Source organism: Haliotis cracherodii, unplaced genomic scaffold (assembly GCF_022045235.1).
Source record: "Haliotis cracherodii isolate W230 unplaced genomic scaffold, xgHalCrac1.p SCAF_4, whole genome shotgun sequence".
Taxonomy (NCBI): domain Eukaryota; kingdom Metazoa; phylum Mollusca; class Gastropoda; order Lepetellida; family Haliotidae; genus Haliotis; species Haliotis cracherodii.
The window spans coordinates 37,523,906-37,544,411 of record NW_027266297.1 but is presented as its reverse complement, the minus strand read 5'-3'; the positions used below and the strand labels follow the sequence as shown (position 1 = coordinate 37,544,411).

General features: G+C 38.6%; 1 protein-coding gene across 1 annotated transcript in view; it reads left to right on the top strand.

Annotated features, from left to right (window-relative positions):
* LOC139478246 (multiple epidermal growth factor-like domains protein 10) overlaps positions 1–20,506 on the top strand; it is a 55,181-nt gene that overhangs the window by 15,466 nt on the left and 19,209 nt on the right. Inside the window, exons 9-17 of the mRNA XM_071260666.1 lie at positions 1,535–1,663; positions 1,917–2,051; positions 2,854–3,015; positions 7,328–7,456; positions 7,710–7,844; positions 8,647–8,808; positions 17,600–17,728; positions 18,680–18,814; positions 20,052–20,189. Coding sequence (XP_071116767.1) covers positions 1,535–1,663; positions 1,917–2,051; positions 2,854–3,015; positions 7,328–7,456; positions 7,710–7,844; positions 8,647–8,808; positions 17,600–17,728; positions 18,680–18,814; positions 20,052–20,189 — 1,254 coding nt within the window. The remainder of the gene's footprint in view (positions 1–1,534; positions 1,664–1,916; positions 2,052–2,853; positions 3,016–7,327; positions 7,457–7,709; positions 7,845–8,646; positions 8,809–17,599; positions 17,729–18,679; positions 18,815–20,051; positions 20,190–20,506) is intronic.

The following is a 20,506-nucleotide window of genomic DNA, read 5'->3' as shown; positions in this document are numbered from 1 at the left end:
TGAGAAGGCTACAACCCCCTTAGTTCTTTAATTCATGATTGTTGTAAGCATAACATTTCCTCCTACAGTATAATATGGATAATTAAAGAACGGATGTGTCTTTTGTCTATTTATTCCTGCATTTAACGTGAGGTCGCCCTAAAGTATTCTAATGAAGGACTTCTACGTGTTTATTCCTCCACACGTACACCTTCCGTTCACGTTCTGGTTTTATGTTTAAAGGACAGGCTTATATTTATAAGGGAACATTAATGAGTATTTGTTGTTCAGAGTAGTTCTGTGTGCTGCACGTCACATAACAAACAATACACGATAGTAGAAGGACAGACTGATTTTGACAGCAAACTCTCTACATTATTGTCACATGACCACATGTGTTTTTTGAGTGAGTGAGTGTTTTACGCAGATTTGAACACTGTCAGTATTCAGTTATATCACAGTGTTTAATTTCGACCTGGGAGGAGAGCCCCGGGGGATGCAGGTCTTACATGTTTACCGATTAGGTGGACCCCATGAGCACGGGAATGGTGCTGACCTGACTGGCCTCCGACCTCATAAAGACAGACATTCACGGGAGTATACGAACGTGTCCACCCATAAGGATATGCGTTAAGTAGATGTGATTTATTGAATGTATACAGTACACATGAGACATTTGAATTCCATATCAAGCAATGGTCTATGTTTCAAGCAATAATTTTATATACAAAATATGGATCTCTGTAGGGACGCCTGGGAAGACTACGTCCAATGAACAACATGCTTGTCACGGGATTACTCAGTGTTGATTGGTCTAAATCGGATCTGGCTTATTAAGTGTGGCTTAATCTAGTCTATATTTAAGCATAATTCCCACACTGCATTGTCTTGTTAGGAAATGATATACGAATTAGTTGTTTTTTTCGGGGATGAACGTATGCATTTCCTGCATTCCTTCGGGTATGTAATCCCAAGCCCAGCCTCAAAGTAGTTGATTTAAATACCATAAGCAATATTTTCGGATTTGAAATTACGTGGTCATAATTCAAACATTTTGATATGGAAACTATTAGTTAACACATTGTGACAAAGGACGTAATGAGTGTTGGCTTTAAAAAATACATGTGCTGTTTGGAAATATCAGGAGGACAATTTACAACTGGTATACATTTTGTGTAATAGATATCGACTCAAGGTGTAGTCAATGCTGCCTGACGATTTGAAATAATCGGTCCACTGAATCGGTCCGCGCTGAATGATACTTACGGTAGTGTTATGGTAGTGATGGTTGACTGTCCTTATTTTGTTATGTGGAGACGCGTCGTTTCGCGATGTATTCCGGTAACTGAGTTGGGAATAACTATTTGTTCAACCACAGATATCATGGTGCTGGGAAATTGATATTATATTTGGGGGAAGTTCGAGGATGATGTACATTATCAAACGATACAGCAAGCTAATCACACAACGCTGATGATGTTTCGCAACATTCTCATTTATCACCACACTTGTAATTTACCCGGAGTCAACATTTCACATGTGTGTTAATTTCCAGAATGCAATGGCGGCTATTACGAAGACGGACAAGTCTGTACACTGTGTGGAGCTGGATGTAATGGAGGGTGTGATGGCACGAACGGTCACTGCATCTGTAAAACTGGCTGGAGGGAAACTAGATGCAACAGTAAGTACTATCTTTGAACTATCATATGACTTCATGTAACATGCGTTCTTCGGCGCTCAATCATTTACATTACAGAATTTCGGAATTGACGTGACGGAGTGTCTGGGCTTCACAAAACACCACAATTTTGGTGTGTTCTCTGTTCGTGTTTCATGTCCAGGAATATTATGTTAATTTACTGAATGCCTATAATATAACGTCCCATGCCATCATAAAACGTGCGTTATTCGACGCTCAACTACTTACGTTACAGAATGCGAGGACGACTATTACATGGATGGAGGTGACTGTGTCGAGTGTGGTGCTGGATGTGAGTCGGGGACTTGTAACGCTAATACCGGGACCTGTAGCTGTGAGTCGGGGTGGAAAGGACATCGATGTGCCACAGGTGCGTGTCAGACTTTATACATATACTGTTGTCTTATTTCGTATTGACTTGTGTGATATGGTTTTATTCCAATTATCAACCATCAAACATGGGTGTATGCTTTCTTTTGCCCGGCACCTTATATAGTGCAGTTTAAAAACGGTTTGCGCGGAAAATCCCACTAAAATATGGGGCACATACAGCATTTTCCTTATTCATTCAAAACTTCGTAAGCTTTTTTACATTATTTTTTTACTGGTGAGAGGACAGTACACCTGGTATAACATAGAATGAGAGATGTAAGCACCTTTTGCCCGAGTGGGCTACTACTGACACCTGGCAGTGCTCACAGTAGAAATCACTACTTCATCTGCAGTTTGTACTGAGGGAACATATGGACGAGGCTATACAGGGAAGTGTAACACCGGATGTAAACCAATGTGTCTGTGTTGCTTGGGTACACTATTAGCATCCCTATAGCCCTGGTGTATGTATAATATCGTCCTTTCTTGAAAATCAGTAGGGGTGGGGAGGTGTTTGGAGGGCAGGGTTGTTTTATCTTTCTTCTTTCTTTATGTCTCACCAACTTTTCATGATCAATTGTAAATGTGTTGTCGTTAGTGGCCAAAATAATTTGTCTATGGACTTCACACATTGTTCCCATGTGGGGAATCGGACGCGGGTCTTCGGCGTGACGAGCGAACGCTTTAACCACTAGGCTACCCCACCGCCCCTCCATTGTAGAAGAATTGGGGATAATCTGCTGCTGCACAATTAGACGTTTAATCTGTGTCCCAGAGTTTTATCTTCTATGTTAATACAGAGTGTCCTGACGGTCGTTATGGTGCCAATTGTGTCTCGATATGTTCACCCGGATGTCGTGTATCTCCGTGTGATAAGAAAACTGGAAAGTGTAAATATGACGGAGGTTACTACTGTAAACGTGGATGGACATCTGGGTCTTCTAACACTTACAGATGTGACAGTAAGTTCCTGCAGATGTGAGTTACAACTTTTATGACATGATGTGTAAATGTGACATGATAGTCAATATATGTACATTTGTGAGACCCATACAATGGTTGAAAACATTTGTTGTCTTTAGTGTACTTATTTAAGAATAAGTTATGCAAGTCATCAGAGATGTAGTTGTTTTTTATTGAGATTACTTTGCCCTGTATGTATTGATGTTAGCTGTATGTATATGTCATGACATTAGTATGATGTTAATGCAGTAATGTGGCTACATTTAAAGTACTTCTGTAGGCTAACAATTCGAAGGTCGCGAGTTCGTGTCCGACGGATTCTCACAAAAAATGGTTGCTTGTCTTTGAGACATGTGACCTATGGCAGAGATCGTCCTCACAAGAAGTACAGTACCACAACTTCTTGTTAGCCCGACAGCTATCCGACTGAGCTTCGTCCACACTGTTAAGCTTGGTGCTAATTTACCTGGTCATGTCTTAGACGTTACGGAACTGAACGAAAAGAGTCGAGTAGGTGACGAACACTTCCGAAGGTTACGGGTAGGCATGGCGTCTCGTGACTTTAGTCTACATACTCGTCCCATTCCGTAATCAACAACATACCGAGTGGTGAAGAATGAGCCGATGTGGCGCGAACTGAAAACGGCTCCAGGCGTCAGACGTCAGACGTCAATCTCGCGAGTACGTATTAATGACATGGTATGTAATCATTCGTCGGGTGATTTTTGTAACAGAAAAGTGTGGTAAGGAACACTAGAAGGATGATGTGGATAATAGTAAGGAACGAGGGAGGCATGGGGATGGCTAGTGACGACTCAAGGGTGAGTTCGCTTTCGAATCAGTACTGAAAAAAAGTAGCGGGTGAAAGTAGTTTGTGTGAATGTTCCAGGACAGTTTCCTGTAGCCAAAATATTCGAATGAAAAACCATTTTATCCTTTTTACTCGACGTTTTTGTGTGAAGAATATTAGGAACCGCTATAGACTCTTTAATAGCCACTAAACGGCCACCTAACCCTGATGATCGTAAAGGGGATCGAAGGGCTAAGGTTAGAGTTCGGGTAATCTAATAGCCACTAAACGGGAACCTAACCCTAAAGATCGTAAAGGGATGATTGATCGTAAAGGCCATTCAAGGGCTAAGGATAGAGTTCGGGGTAACAGGGACGGGCGGCTATTACAGGGACGGGCAAGCCTGTACACCGCGTTGAGCTGGGTGTAGGTCATTGTGTGATGCGGCGAACGGTCACTGTACATGGAAAGTTGGCTGGGACATTTCTGCAACACTAAGCACAGTCTTTCTATATCAATGAGCACACAACGCATAGTGATACACCCAATGGCCAGAAGGCGGTGTTCATTTGTTTCAGTGTCATAATATGTATGAGTGAGTGAGTTGTGTTTTACGCCACTTTTAGCTGTATTCACGCATTGTGTCCATGTAGGGATTTCAAACCTGGGCTTTCGACGTTACAAGCGAATGCTATAACCACAAGAATACCCCACCGTCCCTTATATGTATAAGTTTGGTGATGAAGTGACAAGGATGAAACAATGACTAATCAATAACTGGTGTGTCCGCCATGTTTGGCCATACATGCACGACACCTTGATGGCATACTGGTGGATTAATTTGCGTTTGGTTTCCCTTGGTATTGCCCACCATTCCGCCTGAAGAGCTATCCCATGGCTTGGCCACGTTGTGAATAAACAAATAGAGCTATGTTATTATAAATTAAGTGTCAGAACATTCCTATTTCATATATTGCTTTGACATTTCAGCTGTGAATCTTCACAAATACACAGACCCTTTTTTCGTTAGTATGTTAGTCAACACGGACGACCGAGAAGGTTTGCTAAACAGAACAAAATTTGGGCATATTCGTTCTATGTGGACCTAACTTTTAAAATGTAAACTTTTTCTTTAATAATACAAAATTGTTCTTCACATAACTGTCATTTAAAATATAATGATACCTTTTTGATGATAAAATATTCAAATAGTCAACATGGAAGACCGAGAAAGTATGCAAAAAAGTACAAACATTTGGGCATATTCGTCCTATGTGGACCTAATTTTTAGAACTAAATAGTTAAATTAGTTAAATAATGCCAAACGCTTTTTCACATAACAGTCATTTAAAATATAATGATAGGTTTTTGATGATAGAATATTCAACAAATATCACAAATATCACTTGTATTTAAACCATATGTTGTATGTTTTCATACTTAAGGTGAATTTTGTGGTGATAATTAGTTACAATCTCCCTTAACCTTATACGTCTTGCTCGTTGTGAGCATCACACTTCTCCTATGATAACATGGTGAAGTGAAGAGAGGGTGTTACTTTAAGGTTACTAGTATTCATTGCTTTTGAGATCACTTTCTGCGTGATAATCTACTTTCTTCTTTAAACATACCCTTTCCATTGACGTCCTCAGATGTGCTCACCAACAACTTTGATTCAAACAACGAAACGTTGTAGTAGCGTCTTTAGAACGCGGATTCATATAGATTGCACACTGGTTTTTCGATTAATACCTCAATGAACCGAAAGAATTACACAATCAATCCTAAGTAACATAATACCATACACCCAACATCATATATACATCAGCTGACCATATGGACATTAGGTTCTTCTTTGTTTTTGTTTATAAACTGTGCAATATTTTTATCAAGTGTATCTAAAAGTGTCTGTGTCTATGTCAATCAATACATCTTCAAGTTCAGAATACTGGCAAGTTGGTTATAATGGCAGACATTTAAATTGAAATGAGAAGGCTACAACCCCCTTAGTTCTTTAATTCATGATTGTTGTAAGCATAACATTTCCTCCTACAGTATAATATGGATAATTAAAGAACGGATGTGTCTTTTGTCTATTTATTCCTGCATTTAACGTGAGGTCGCCCTAAAGTATTCTAATGAAGGACTTCTACGTGTTTATTCCTCCACACGTACACCTTCCGTTCACGTTCTGGTTTTATGTTTAAAGGACAGGCTTATATTTATAAGGGAACATTAATGAGTATTTGTTGTTCAGAGTAGTTCTGTGTGCTGCACGTCACATAACAAACAATACACGATAGTAGAAGGACAGACTGATTTTGACAGCAAACTCTCTACATTATTGTCACATGACCACATGTGTTTTTTGAGTGAGTGAGTGTTTTACGCAGATTTGAACACTGTCAGTATTCAGTTATATCACAGTGTTTAATTTCGACCTGGGAGGAGAGCCCCGGGGGATGCAGGTCTTACATGTTTACCGATTAGGTGGACCCCATGAGCACGGGAATGGTGCTGACCTGACTGGCCTCCGACCTCATAAAGACAGACATTCACGGGAGTATACGAACGTGTCCACCCATAAGGATATGCGTTAAGTAGATGTGATTTATTGAATGTATACAGTACACATGAGACATTTGAATTCCATATCAAGCAATGGTCTATGTTTCAAGCAATAATTTTATATACAAAATATGGATCTCTGTAGGGACGCCTGGGAAGACTACGTCCAATGAACAACATGCTTGTCACGGGATTACTCAGTGTTGATTGGTCTAAATCGGATCTGGCTTATTAAGTGTGGCTTAATCTAGTCTATATTTAAGCATAATTCCCACACTGCATTGTCTTGTTAGGAAATGATATACGAATTAGTTGTTTTTTTCGGGGATGAACGTATGCATTTCCTGCATTCCTTCGGGTATGTAATCCCAAGCCCAGCCTCAAAGTAGTTGATTTAAATACCATAAGCAATATTTTCGGATTTGAAATTACGTGGTCATAATTCAAACATTTTGATATGGAAACTATTAGTTAACACATTGTGACAAAGGACGTAATGAGTGTTGGCTTTAAAAAATACATGTGCTGTTTGGAAATATCAGGAGGACAATTTACAACTGGTATACATTTTGTGTAATAGATATCGACTCAAGGTGTAGTCAATGCTGCCTGACGATTTGAAATAATCGGTCCACTGAATCGGTCCGCGCTGAATGATACTTACGGTAGTGTTATGGTAGTGATGGTTGACTGTCCTTATTTTGTTATGTGGAGACGCGTCGTTTCGCGATGTATTCCGGTAACTGAGTTGGGAATAACTATTTGTTCAACCACAGATATCATGGTGCTGGGAAATTGATATTATATTTGGGGGAAGTTCGAGGATGATGTACATTATCAAACGATACAGCAAGCTAATCACACAACGCTGATGATGTTTCGCAACATTCTCATTTATCACCACACTTGTAATTTACCCGGAGTCAACATTTCACATGTGTGTTAATTTCCAGAATGCAATGGCGGCTATTACGAAGACGGACAAGTCTGTACACTGTGTGGAGCTGGATGTAATGGAGGGTGTGATGGCACGAACGGTCACTGCATCTGTAAAACTGGCTGGAGGGAAACTAGATGCAACAGTAAGTACTATCTTTGAACTATCATATGACTTCATGTAACATGCGTTCTTCGGCGCTCAATCATTTACATTACAGAATTTCGGAATTGACGTGACGGAGTGTCTGGGCTTCACAAAACACCACAATTTTGGTGTGTTCTCTGTTCGTGTTTCATGTCCAGGAATATTATGTTAATTTACTGAATGCCTATAATATAACGTCCCATGCCATCATAAAACGTGCGTTATTCGACGCTCAACTACTTACGTTACAGAATGCGAGGACGACTATTACATGGATGGAGGTGACTGTGTCGAGTGTGGTGCTGGATGTGAGTCGGGGACTTGTAACGCTAATACCGGGACCTGTAGCTGTGAGTCGGGGTGGAAAGGACATCGATGTGCCACAGGTGCGTGTCAGACTTTATACATATACTGTTGTCTTATTTCGTATTGACTTGTGTGATATGGTTTTATTCCAATTATCAACCATCAAACATGGGTGTATGCTTTCTTTTGCCCGGCACCTTATATAGTGCAGTTTAAAAACGGTTTGCGCGGAAAATCCCACTAAAATATGGGGCACATACAGCATTTTCCTTATTCATTCAAAACTTCGTAAGCTTTTTTACATTATTTTTTTACTGGTGAGAGGACAGTACACCTGGTATAACATAGAATGAGAGATGTAAGCACCTTTTGCCCGAGTGGGCTACTACTGACACCTGGCAGTGCTCACAGTAGAAATCACTACTTCATCTGCAGTTTGTACTGAGGGAACATATGGACGAGGCTATACAGGGAAGTGTAACACCGGATGTAAACCAATGTGTCTGTGTTGCTTGGGTACACTATTAGCATCCCTATAGCCCTGGTGTATGTATAATATCGTCCTTTCTTGAAAATCAGTAGGGGTGGGGAGGTGTTTGGAGGGCAGGGTTGTTTTATCTTTCTTCTTTCTTTATGTCTCACCAACTTTTCATGATCAATTGTAAATGTGTTGTCGTTAGTGGCCAAAATAATTTGTCTATGGACTTCACACATTGTTCCCATGTGGGGAATCGGACGCGGGTCTTCGGCGTGACGAGCGAACGCTTTAACCACTAGGCTACCCCACCGCCCCTCCATTGTAGAAGAATTGGGGATAATCTGCTGCTGCACAATTAGACGTTTAATCTGTGTCCCAGAGTTTTATCTTCTATGTTAATACAGAGTGTCCTGACGGTCGTTATGGTGCCAATTGTGTCTCGATATGTTCACCCGGATGTCGTGTATCTCCGTGTGATAAGAAAACTGGAAAGTGTAAATATGACGGAGGTTACTACTGTAAACGTGGATGGACATCTGGGTCTCCTAACACTTACAGATGTGACAGTAAGTTCCTGCAGATGTGAGTTACAACTTTTATGACATGATGTGTAAATGTGACATGATAGTCAATATATGTACATTTGTGAGACCCATACAATGGTTGAAAACATTTGTTGTCTTTAGTGTACTTATTTAAGAATAAGTAATGCAAGTTATCGGAGATGTAGTTGTTTTTTTATTGAGATTACTTTGCCCTGTATGTATTGATGTTCGCTGTATGTATATGTCATCACATTAGTGTCATGTTAGTGCAGTAATGTGACCACAAGTGGAGTACTTCTACTGATTGTCATATACTGTCTATACAGTGGACATAGTAACAAGTACAAACTACCAAACACGTTTATCTTCATGGGATTGTAGTCTCTGTAACAATTAGATCCGAATACGATCAGATGTTATGTAACGTTTATTCTAAATATATGCATGTAACATAATACATACACCCAACTCATTTTCGTTTTGTTTTGCTTGTTTGTTGTTTATCGCAGCACTAAGCAACATTCAAGCTACTGGACGGCGGTCTGTAAATAATCAAAACTCGATATTATGAGCATCGGTCTATGCAATTGAGAAACGATGACATGCATCAACCAAGGCAGCGAGCCTGACCACCCAATCCCGTTTGTCGCCTCTTATGACAAGCATAGTCGGCTGATAGGCAATGGACAATGGACAAACGGGAGGCAGCGCTGATAGGAATAGTTATGGAAATGGCAATGGTCAAATGGAAGCCTACTGGACACATCAGCACAGACAATAACCAAAGCAATAAGTGATATCAAGTGTATGTAAAATGTCAGGGTATGTGTCAATCAATATATCTTCAAGTTCAAAATACTGGAATGTTCGTCAAAATGGCTGACAGATATATTGAAATATGTTGGTTAATTCCATGGGAATAATTAGAAGGGTACAACCCCCTTAGTTCTTTTTATCCGTAATTGTTGTCAGCATAACATTCCTTCCTACAGTATGATCATATAGATATATGTATAATTTTAGAACGGATATGACGTTTGGCTATTTATTCCTGCATTTAACGTGAGGTCGCCCTTCAGTATGCTAATCAAGGACTTCTGCGTGATTATTCTTCCGTTCACGTTCCTTTTTTTGTTTAAAGGGCAGGCTATATATATAAGGGAACTTTAATGGGTATTTGTTGTTTAAAGTAGTTATGTGTGCTGCACGCCACGTAACCAACATACATAATGGAAGAAGGACAGACTGATTTTGACAGCAAACTCTCTACATTGTTGTCACATGACCAGTGCTGTGTGTATCGTTTCATTAATAATACATTCGAAACCCACAATATTTATTGTTCCTGTAACAGAAAGAACTATTCCTTAACCTAAAGCAGTTTTATTAGGATGTGTCCAAGAAACAGTAACACGTATTACAACTATTTATAGACGATCAAGAATACCAAATTACGTTATGATCATATAATGACAAGTGAAAGGATACTTTGGATAGTATTTTGACTTTCGGGAGTGATGTGGATACAATATGCAATATTTGAGTGAGTGTTTTACGCAGATTTGAACACTGTCAGTATTCAGTTATGTCACAGAGTTTAAAGGGCAAGTTCACACGAAAATAAACCTATTTTTCTTGTACTTTTTCATCATGAAAATTCTTTACCTAGTAGTTGCGGAGGCAAAACAATTAAAATATCACACGTATCAAATGTATTTTATTCATAAAATCGGTTCATATTTTTCACATTTATAGAGAGTTCTATTTCCATGATAAACACACCATGGCTTATGCCCCTTGCAATATGACGTCATTGGTGCCAAGTGATAAAGGAATGACGTCATAAGACTTTATTAGACGCGTTTCACGTGGTGTATGTAGGTGTGTGGTTCTATCTTCTCAGATGCGCAGCCTAACTATTGTTTTGTTCGGTGCCGAGCTGTCCAAGATACAACGCTAAGCACAATTACTCTAAAATTATTTCGTTTTCCAAAATCGCGACTGAGAAGACAACAATGCACTGATAACATACTGTAAGATTTGCTATTATGGTTGGAAGGGTCCGTTGTATGAATTGCGCTTATTCGTTCATTTGTGTTGCGCATATTGGCTCTTGCTGTCGTCTTCCGTGAGAGTTTAGATACCTGCTGGTTCTGAAACCACAGGATCATATGTAACTAATAATAACAATGAAAAAACTCACCGAAAAATTATAGACAAGGTCGGAAGCGGATGGTGTACGATCCTTATATTGAAACGGGCTAAAGGGACAGCACTCTCATCAAGACCCTGACTGGGATGTTTTTGTAAACAAACGCCGAAAAGTTGAAGTAACTCAATCAGGTAAGTTTGCTGTTTTAGTTTATTCTAACCACAGTAGTATTTAAGAAATGTATTTTAGCAGGGGTAGGGTGATATTTGTACATAGTTTCACTTGATAATCATGAATATCCGCGATGTTGTCTCGTTCACATGTTCACTTCCTGCATGTTTATGTCGATACTCCTGATCAGCTGATCGTTGCAGTATGCAGCAAACTCCTGTTGATGGAGTAAGTTGTGTTACGTAATGTTTTAGTTTTACAGCCATTCCCGTCTGGAATTAACACAAATCATCTCATTTCGGTAATTAATAAACTTTATAATAACACAGGAAAACAAATTATAAATTATATAAACTCATTGAAATTCTGTGTATGTGTGTGTTTGTGTGTGTACCTAATCTTTAAATGATTATGTACAATAATTTTGATTCAGACTGTTGAAGCAAAATTCCGCAAAAATCCATTGTTGCAACATGTTTATTTTTTTATATTTGGGCTTTATATATTTTTTATTCAAAAAGATATCTGGTTTTGCTGGTTTGTAGCTGACAAAATATCTGGTCACTATCTGTGTGTGCGTGTGCGTGTTGCGTGTGCGTGTGCGTGGGGGTGTTTCAATTATGCATGCTATATTTATATCACAAGAAATGTACATCTATGTAACGTATTTTCACTACAATTGACTAAACCTACTGTGTAACCTCTGAACCTGATGTACAACTCTTCGAAAGGAATAAAAAATGTCAACAACAACAAAAAAATCCGCAAAAATCCATTGTTGCAACATGTTTATTTTTTTATATTTGGGCTTTATATATTTTTTATTCAAAAAGATATCTGGTTTTGCTGGTTTGTAGCTGACAAAATATCTGGTCACTATCCAAAATCATCGCCCACCTACCACCCAAAATATTCAAATTTCATGTTGCAGTTTACACACATATACTATTTATAGCACATTTATACATAAAAAAAATTAAGTTACCATTTTATATTTTGTGATAGTGAGATATAGATGGCAAAAGTGTTAATGTTTCTATGTTGTATCTTTCAAATATGAAGTTTCGAGCCAAGTCATGCCAGACACCGATGCCCAGAAAGTACAGGTCCTCAGTCCATCATGGTGTAAAGTCGCTGTCCAATGTACACCAGAAGCATGGCACACCATGCTTCACAGTATGAGGTACAAAATAATATTTTGACAATGAATAATCACACAATGTAAATACTATATGCAAATAATTTCTGTGTTGAACTATTTTGTGTATCTATTATATTCTATATTGTTTGTCTTTTGTTGTAAAAGTGTAGTGTGGATGACAAATGAACATATACTGTGAATGACATATAAAAGTTTAGATCTGATACAATTTGTACACAGTTAACTGATGATATTTGTATTCAGGCACCCAGTGATATGCCTGACACTGCTGGAGATTATTACCACCTTCTTTTACAATTATTTAGTCAGTGTACATATTATTTTGACAAATCTATGTTAAAATTATTTTTATATTTTTCAGGTCCCACAATGATATGGAAGAGTATAAATGCGACTAAACCCTTTCCATATTCATATGAAAACGCTGTAAAAAAACAGTTGATGGTACGATTCTGACTAAATCATGAGCACGTGTGAATGAATCGTTATCAAATAGTGATAATACCAGGTGTTCGCGAAAGGTGAGAGTATCCTGCCCCAACGGTGTCACAAGAAATCCCTGGTGTTGAGATCCATTTTCAATGTGTACAAATTGTGTTTATTTTCATGCAGAGTTACAAGTCATAAAACATTAGAGTGTCTTGTGAGGTACAGTGCTTCAGACAACAAGAGAGCTGTACTTTTGAAATAGTCAACCAGTGCACTAACAAGTTGCCACTGAGCATTTAGCCAGTGCTTGTGATATGTTCTTCAGTCAGAGACCATAAAACAAGATTTCAGTGAAAAAAGCATATTTTAATGAGCATAGAGAAAAACATTACATACATCAGATGGAAATCATTCATGGATCACCTCAACAACACAAGATGGAATAACTTTTCTCTGATTCTTCAACTATTTCTGCAAATCCCCAAAGTGAACCCCTTGTTTATGAGGTGTAGATAGATTCTGCAATGAAAAAGTGTCTTTTACTAGTCAAGCTATGCACAACATTACAAAAAAATATCATACAATTTACATATATATTTTTGTCATTAAATCTGGAGGGATGCTTATATAAGAAGTAACTTGTATTGATGATATATGCATAATTTTTATTACATGTTAATAATTCAATAAATACCAAAACAGTTTATAGTTCTATCATGTTGACATGATGTGTTTATTACTGTAGGTTTGAATACTTCTTGAAATATTGTGGGCATGTTTCAATATCACTGATGTAATTTAATAACCTTACAAGTTGCATATGCTTTCACAGCTTGCTGGCAAATAAACATTTATGGTACTCGAATCTCTTATTTTACTTGTCAGATTTGTTTGTTGTGCATGATAGATCTTAAAATGCATAATAAAATAAATTGATGAAAGTAAATCATATTGTATGTTTTCGAAACTTTATTTCAAGTGTTAATATGAAAAGGGTGGTGGGGTAGCCTTGTGGTGAAAGCGTTCGATCGTCACACTGAAGACCCAAGTTCAATTCCCCACATGGGCACAACATGTGAAGCCCTTATCTGGTGTCCACCAGTTGTGATATTGCTGGAATATTGCTAAAAGCGGGGTAAAACCCTACTCACTCACTCATATAAAAAAATGATTGCATATTTCATTTGCATTTTAGGGGGCGGTGTTACAGACGTTTTGCTCAAAAGGTCAGGCTGGGAGGTCTTAATTTCCAAACAAAGATTTACAATTTCAAATATTTTTCACTAATATTCAACAAGTTTTACTGATAGTTTCTTAGATAATTTATATGTATTGATTGTGACAGTAAATGAGCTTTTTGTAAACATTTAACATATATCTGGTCCACTCAGTTAAACAACCCACTGTTTTTAATAATTAATCATATACATTAGATTATTTTTTATAGTTTTTAAACATTTTTTTTAACAATCTGGCCCCATAAAAGATGATAAATAGTTTCCCTGCAAAGTTGCAATGCATTTTCTATGAATGGTTGTCAGAACAAACCAATAACCAATTATCTATTAAATAGAATAAGATAATGTAGGCCTACTGCAGTAACTGATTTCAAACACTAAACAAATCAATTGCACTTTAGTGATCTATCTTTTCATTTTTGAATGGGGACGGTGTGAAGTGTGAAGTACGACATCCAATTACTTATCAATAAATATGGCAGGTATTTTGAACTCGGATGTGAAAAAATCAAAAAGAATCTTTTTTTTCCCCAGTACGTTTCCACTCGGCAACCGACTTTAGAAGCGTACTGGGACGTACCCCATTTTCGTGTTACTCTAAGCGTATGGTCTCGTCATCAGCTGGCAGGCCTAATGTGTAATCTTGTTGAGATAACGTTTGGCGACAGATTGTATTTGTTCTTTGAAATTGGCAAGTAGCATTGATCTGTAGCCTATAGGTGGTGGGAATAGTTACACCTGATACAGACAAACTCAGACTGACGACAATGCCGATACCGGCGATAGGGTCGTAACAGGGTGGGACAGGATGAATAGGCCTGCTGACGAAGCATGCGAGTCACCAGGCGTGACAAAAATCTCTTAGAATATTACGTTTCCGCTTCTGAAAACGTTATAATGAGCATATAGGTAATTTAGGTATACACACATCAAAGTGTTAATCTTACCACGTTGTCACTGGTTGGCCTACTTGTGTAGATGTCGAGTCGGGGTCGGGTGACAAATTAGGTGATGTGGGTCTTCTTTTGTTTCCACTTGATTTTCATCGTTTCCGTACAGCGAAGCTTGCTCGTTTTGGTTCAAAATCGTATGGTTTTGCGATTTCTTGAAGGGTCAAGGGAACTTCTTCGGACCAGGCATGCCATGTTGTCTCACCTTAAAACTGGTACTTGATATCTTAGGCGTTGTGACAAGACAGGAACCCAGTTAAATTGGCACCAATTACGTCATAATCTAAGGGGGATAACTCAGGCCTGTTTAGCTCGGAAAACGAAGGCCTCATAACGGCATGACATTTTCACACTTAGTGTGAGCTCGCTACACTGACTGTGAGGAAAATGAGTGTATATTTTCAAACACTGATACTAACTAATTCTAAAATTCCGCTTTTTTTAAAATAAGAAAGAAAATGATTTTTGCGTGTACACTTCCCCTTTAAGTTTGACCTGGAAGGAAAGCCCTGAGGGAAGCAGGCCTTACATGTTTACCGATTAGGTTGACCCCATGAGCACGGTAATGGTGCTGACAAACGTCATGCGTGACTGACTGGGCCTCCGACTTCATAAAGACAGACATTCACGGGACTATACGAGCGTTTCCAGCCACGCGTAAAGTTGATGTGATCTGTTGAATGTTATAAGTAGACATGAGACATTTTAATTCCATATCAAACAATGGACTATGTTTCAAGTGAGTGAGTTTGGTTTAACACCGCTTTTAACAGTATTCCAGTTATCGCAGCGTGTCAGCTTAATGTGTGGGAGGAAAGCCCGAAGTGATGCAGGTCTCAGACGTTTACCACTTCGGTGAAACCCACGAGCACGGGTATGGTACTGACAAACCTAGAAACATAATCGGGGCGAAACAGGATTCGAAGCCACAATCATAGGTTTCTGGCGTGCCTAAGGGACGCAACTCTGCACAGCGAATCGCGGCGCCTTAGACGACCTGGCCACCCGTGCCCCCCTATGTTTCAAGCAATGGCTTTATTAGCAATAATTTTATATTCAAAATACGGATCCCTGTAGGGACGTCTGGGAAGACTACGTCCAAGGAACATCATGCTTTTCACAGGATTACTGAGTATTGATTGGTCTAAATGGGACCTGGCTTATCAAGTGTCAGCCTGTCCTGGCGGCTATAAGTGCTATCAACTATTGGTTTACCTGTCCTAGACACTTGTTGCGAACAGAAGCATTAACTCGCACATTCGTTGACAATATGGATTCATGCATCGCATTGTCCCTGGTCTTACATTCAATAAAATACATACATATTCATATTTCTTCATGGCTGTTTGCAATATTGTGAATCCCTTCAGTTATGTCTGTCAGCTATCTGTCACAGTTCCCACACTGAATTGTCTTGATAGGAAATAATATACATATTACTTTTCCTTTTATATATACCGAATTATTTTTAAACCAATTTGAAGAGAGATTGTATACTTGTTCCTCCCAAGAATGGCACTCGTCTTTAGATTCCTCTGCATTGTCATTTTACAATACGCAAAAATCTTTGTTAGATTGTGAACTATATTTATCTATGCAGCTATATTATTTACAGAAAAGATTGTTAACTAAATTCAGATCTGGATGTAATAATTTGGGTATACAATATTACCGCAAAAGAATATTGCGTTCAGGTGATCCTAAGACTCTTTGTAAACATTGTGGATCAGTTGAAGATGAAGCACATGTTGTATATGTATACATGTTCTATGAAGATAAGCGTAAGGATTTACTTCCAAGATTAAGCAATAACCGGTACTACCCACTAAACGTGTGTGTACCTCAAAAGATATCAATATTTTAGTTCCATTTACTAAGTTTCTCGAATGTATTTTCTTTTGATAAACCTCATAAATATGTATATGCATAATATAAGTCAAGATGAGAGTAGTGGTAAATCTAAAAGTATTTGTAATACTATTTGTACTTTGGTCATGTGGCCTGAAATGCAATAAAACATGTCTGTCTGTCTATGTCTGTCTGTCTTAGTTTTCCTTTTCGGGGATTAACGTACGCATTTCTTGCATTCCCTCGTGTATGTGATCCCAAGCAAAGCCTCAAAGTAGTGGCTTTGTATACTATCAGCAATATTTATCTGATTTGAAATTGTGTGGTCATCATTTAAACATTTTGACATGGAAAGACCAACTACTAGTAAACACAAATCTTTTAGCATTCTGACAAAGGACGTAATGAGTGTTGGCTTTTAAAAAAACATGTTCTGTTTGGAAATATCTGAAGGACAATTTACAACTGGTATACATTTTGTGTTATAGATATCGACTCAAGGTGTAGTCAATGCTGCCTGACGATTTGAAATAATATGTCCACTTTGCACTGAATGATACTTACATACTGTTATGGTAGTGATGGTTGTCTGTCCTTAGTTTGTTGTGGGGAGACGCGTGGTTTCACGATGTATTCCGGTAACTGAGCTGAAAATAACTATTTGTTCAACCACAGATATCACGGTGCTGGGAAATTGATGTCATACTTGAAGGAAGTTAAAGGATGTTGTACATTATCAAACGATACAGCAAGTCAATTACACAACGCTGATGATGTTTCGCAATATTCTCATTTATTTATGACAGCTCACTTGTAATTCATTCAGATTCAGTCAACATTACACATATGTGTACATTTCCAGGATGCAGTGTCGGGTATTACCAAAACGTACAAGACTGTACACAGTGTGGAGCTGGATGTAATGGAGGGTGTGATGGCACGAACGGTCACTGCAGATGTAAAACTGGCTGGGCGGGAACTAGATGCAACAGTAAGTACTGTCTTTGAACTATTGTTTGCTTGTTGTTTGTGTGTTAATTTCCTCTCTACTATTTTCTGTACTCGTTATGTTATCGAATAACAAAAGTGACGCACCAATTTTATTATTACATTCTTCATTGTAATTTCTTGTTTTATCGACTGCAACTTATTTAATATAGGATTAGAATGTGGAACAACCAAATATGTAAACATTTGGATATTTCATGGAAGGCTCTTTTAAAACATCATGTTCGTCCTTAGTGACTTTCACTCCCTACATGTGCTCAATGGCAGATATGATTCAATGGACGACGGGCTCTAGTAACACCTTCCCTTGTCAACTTCCCTGTTCATTGTACCATATGAACGTTAATCCTTCTGACAGTGTGCCTTTAACAAGTAATCGCAAAAGCATTAAACAGATTAGAACAAAATATCTTGTCATCCTCCAATGGTCATTGGTCTCATGGGCGGTGTCCATCGTTGATAATTGCTGGCTGAAATATGACTGGTCTTCACAAATACCATACTTTTGGTTTGTTCTCTGTACGTGTACAAGAATATTCTGTTGATTCCATTAATGCGTATCAATAAACATCGACAAAACACTTTCCATCATCCAAATTGCATTGTACGATTCAGAATAGTTTATATTCGCACATGTTTTTGCATTAGTATCAAATAGTGATGATACCAGGTGTAACACAATCTAACGTCACATGGCTTCATGTAACATGCGTTATTCGGCGCTCGATCAGTTACGTTACAGAATGCGGGAATAGATAGACATGGATAGACGTGACCGAGTGTCGGGGCTTCACAAAACACCACCATTTTGGTGTGTTCTCTGTTCGTGTTTCATGTCCAGGAATATTATGATAATGTTAATTTACTGAAAGCCTATAACACAATATAACGTCACATACCATCATTAAACATGCGTTATTCATTTACGTTACAGACTGCGAGGATGGCTATTACATGGATGGAGGTGACTGTGTAGTGTGTGGTGCTGGATGTGATTGGGGGACTTGTAACGCTAATACCGGGACCTGTAGCTGTGTGTCGGGGTGGAAAGGACTGAAATGTGCCACACGTGCGTGTCAGACTTTATACATTACTGTTGTATTATTTCGTGTTGACTTGTGTGATATGTTGTTGTTTTTGTTGTTGTTGTTGTTGTTGTTGTTGTTGTTGTTGTTTCAAAATAGCAACCATCAAACATGGGGGTATGCTTTCTTCTCCCCGGCACCTTATGTCGTGCAGTTTACAAACTGTTTGCATGGAAAATCCCAATAAGATGTGGGGCACATACAGCATTTTTCCTATTCATTCATAACTTTGTAAGGTTTTTGACATTATTCTGTTAACTGCCATTGATCGATGGTGAGAGGGCAGTACACCCGGTGACAAAAAGATTGCCATATTATATAGAATAAGAAGTGTAAGCACCTTTGCCCGAGTGGGTCTACTAGTCACGCCTGGCAGTGCTTACAGTGGAAATCACTACTTCATCTGCAGTCTGTATTGACGGAACATATGAACGAGACTGTTCAGCGCTTTCCTCAATACCGTTAATAGCAATGTTAAACCATTAACAGTAAACCTGGATCTTATAGTGCAGTATATCATCAAGAATGTATCAATCAGTGAAAGTTTGGAATACTTCGTTGTTATGATCAATATGTAGCTCGGGGATGACCAACATGCATGTCCCTAAAGACTTGCGAAATACCTGTGTTCCTGATCTGTTATTGAACTCGAGCGCTTCTGTCAATTTTTTGTTGTGCAATGTTATCAAAATGGACATGTTCTGCCACTTTAAGTGGGCCTTGCAACAGTTAAATCCATTATGGAACCGTAATGCCCATTTTGTAAACATTCTTCAAGAGTTTTCAGTTTTGAGTCTATTGTTTTAAGCCATTTGTCATTTGCCCCAAAGTCAACCTGAAAAACTAACCAAAGCTGGATGCTGTCCTTTACTAGTTGACAAAACCAGTTGGCAAAACCAGTTGACAATTCCAGTTGACCAAACTATACAAATTGTTTGACGACACAAGTTAACGACACCAGTTGACAACAGAAATTGACGACACCAGATGACGACACCAGGTGAAGTCATGCAACGCCAAAGTTTACAAATTGTTGACAACACCAGTGGACAACGCAAGTGGGGCTTGCAACAATTAAATCCATTATGGAACCGTCACGCCCATTTTTTGAAACATTCTTCAAGAGTTTTCAGTAAGTTTGTCTTTATTTGCGGCACTGCAGTCATATTTTACAAGTACGTTGTTACGTTGTCAGTCACGTGTTTCTGACTATCATTACAGGATGTCGACCAGGTACATATGGCAAGGACTGCAGGTATCAGTGCAATGAAGGATGTCAGCCTGAGAAATGCGACTCTATCGATGGTCGTTGTGGAACTTCCTGTAGATCCGGATGGACTGGAGAAAACTGTGTAGACGGTACCCTGTGTATCAGTTATTACCTTCGTTTGAAAGAAAGTTTAGTGGCATCATTTATATTTAACTGCCATGATACCAATGACGTTATGGTACTTAGTGAGTGGGTGAGTGAGTTTGGTTTAATGCCGCTTTGATCAGTATTCCAGTTATATCACGGAGAGTCAGCGTCATGTTAGAGGGAAGCCCACTTTTGTGAAATCCACGAGCACGGATATGGTACCTATATCCATAGAAACATAATGAGGGCGAATTTGGATTCGAAGCAGCGATCATAGGTTTCTGGCGTGGTCTAGGGACGCAACTATGAACAACGAATT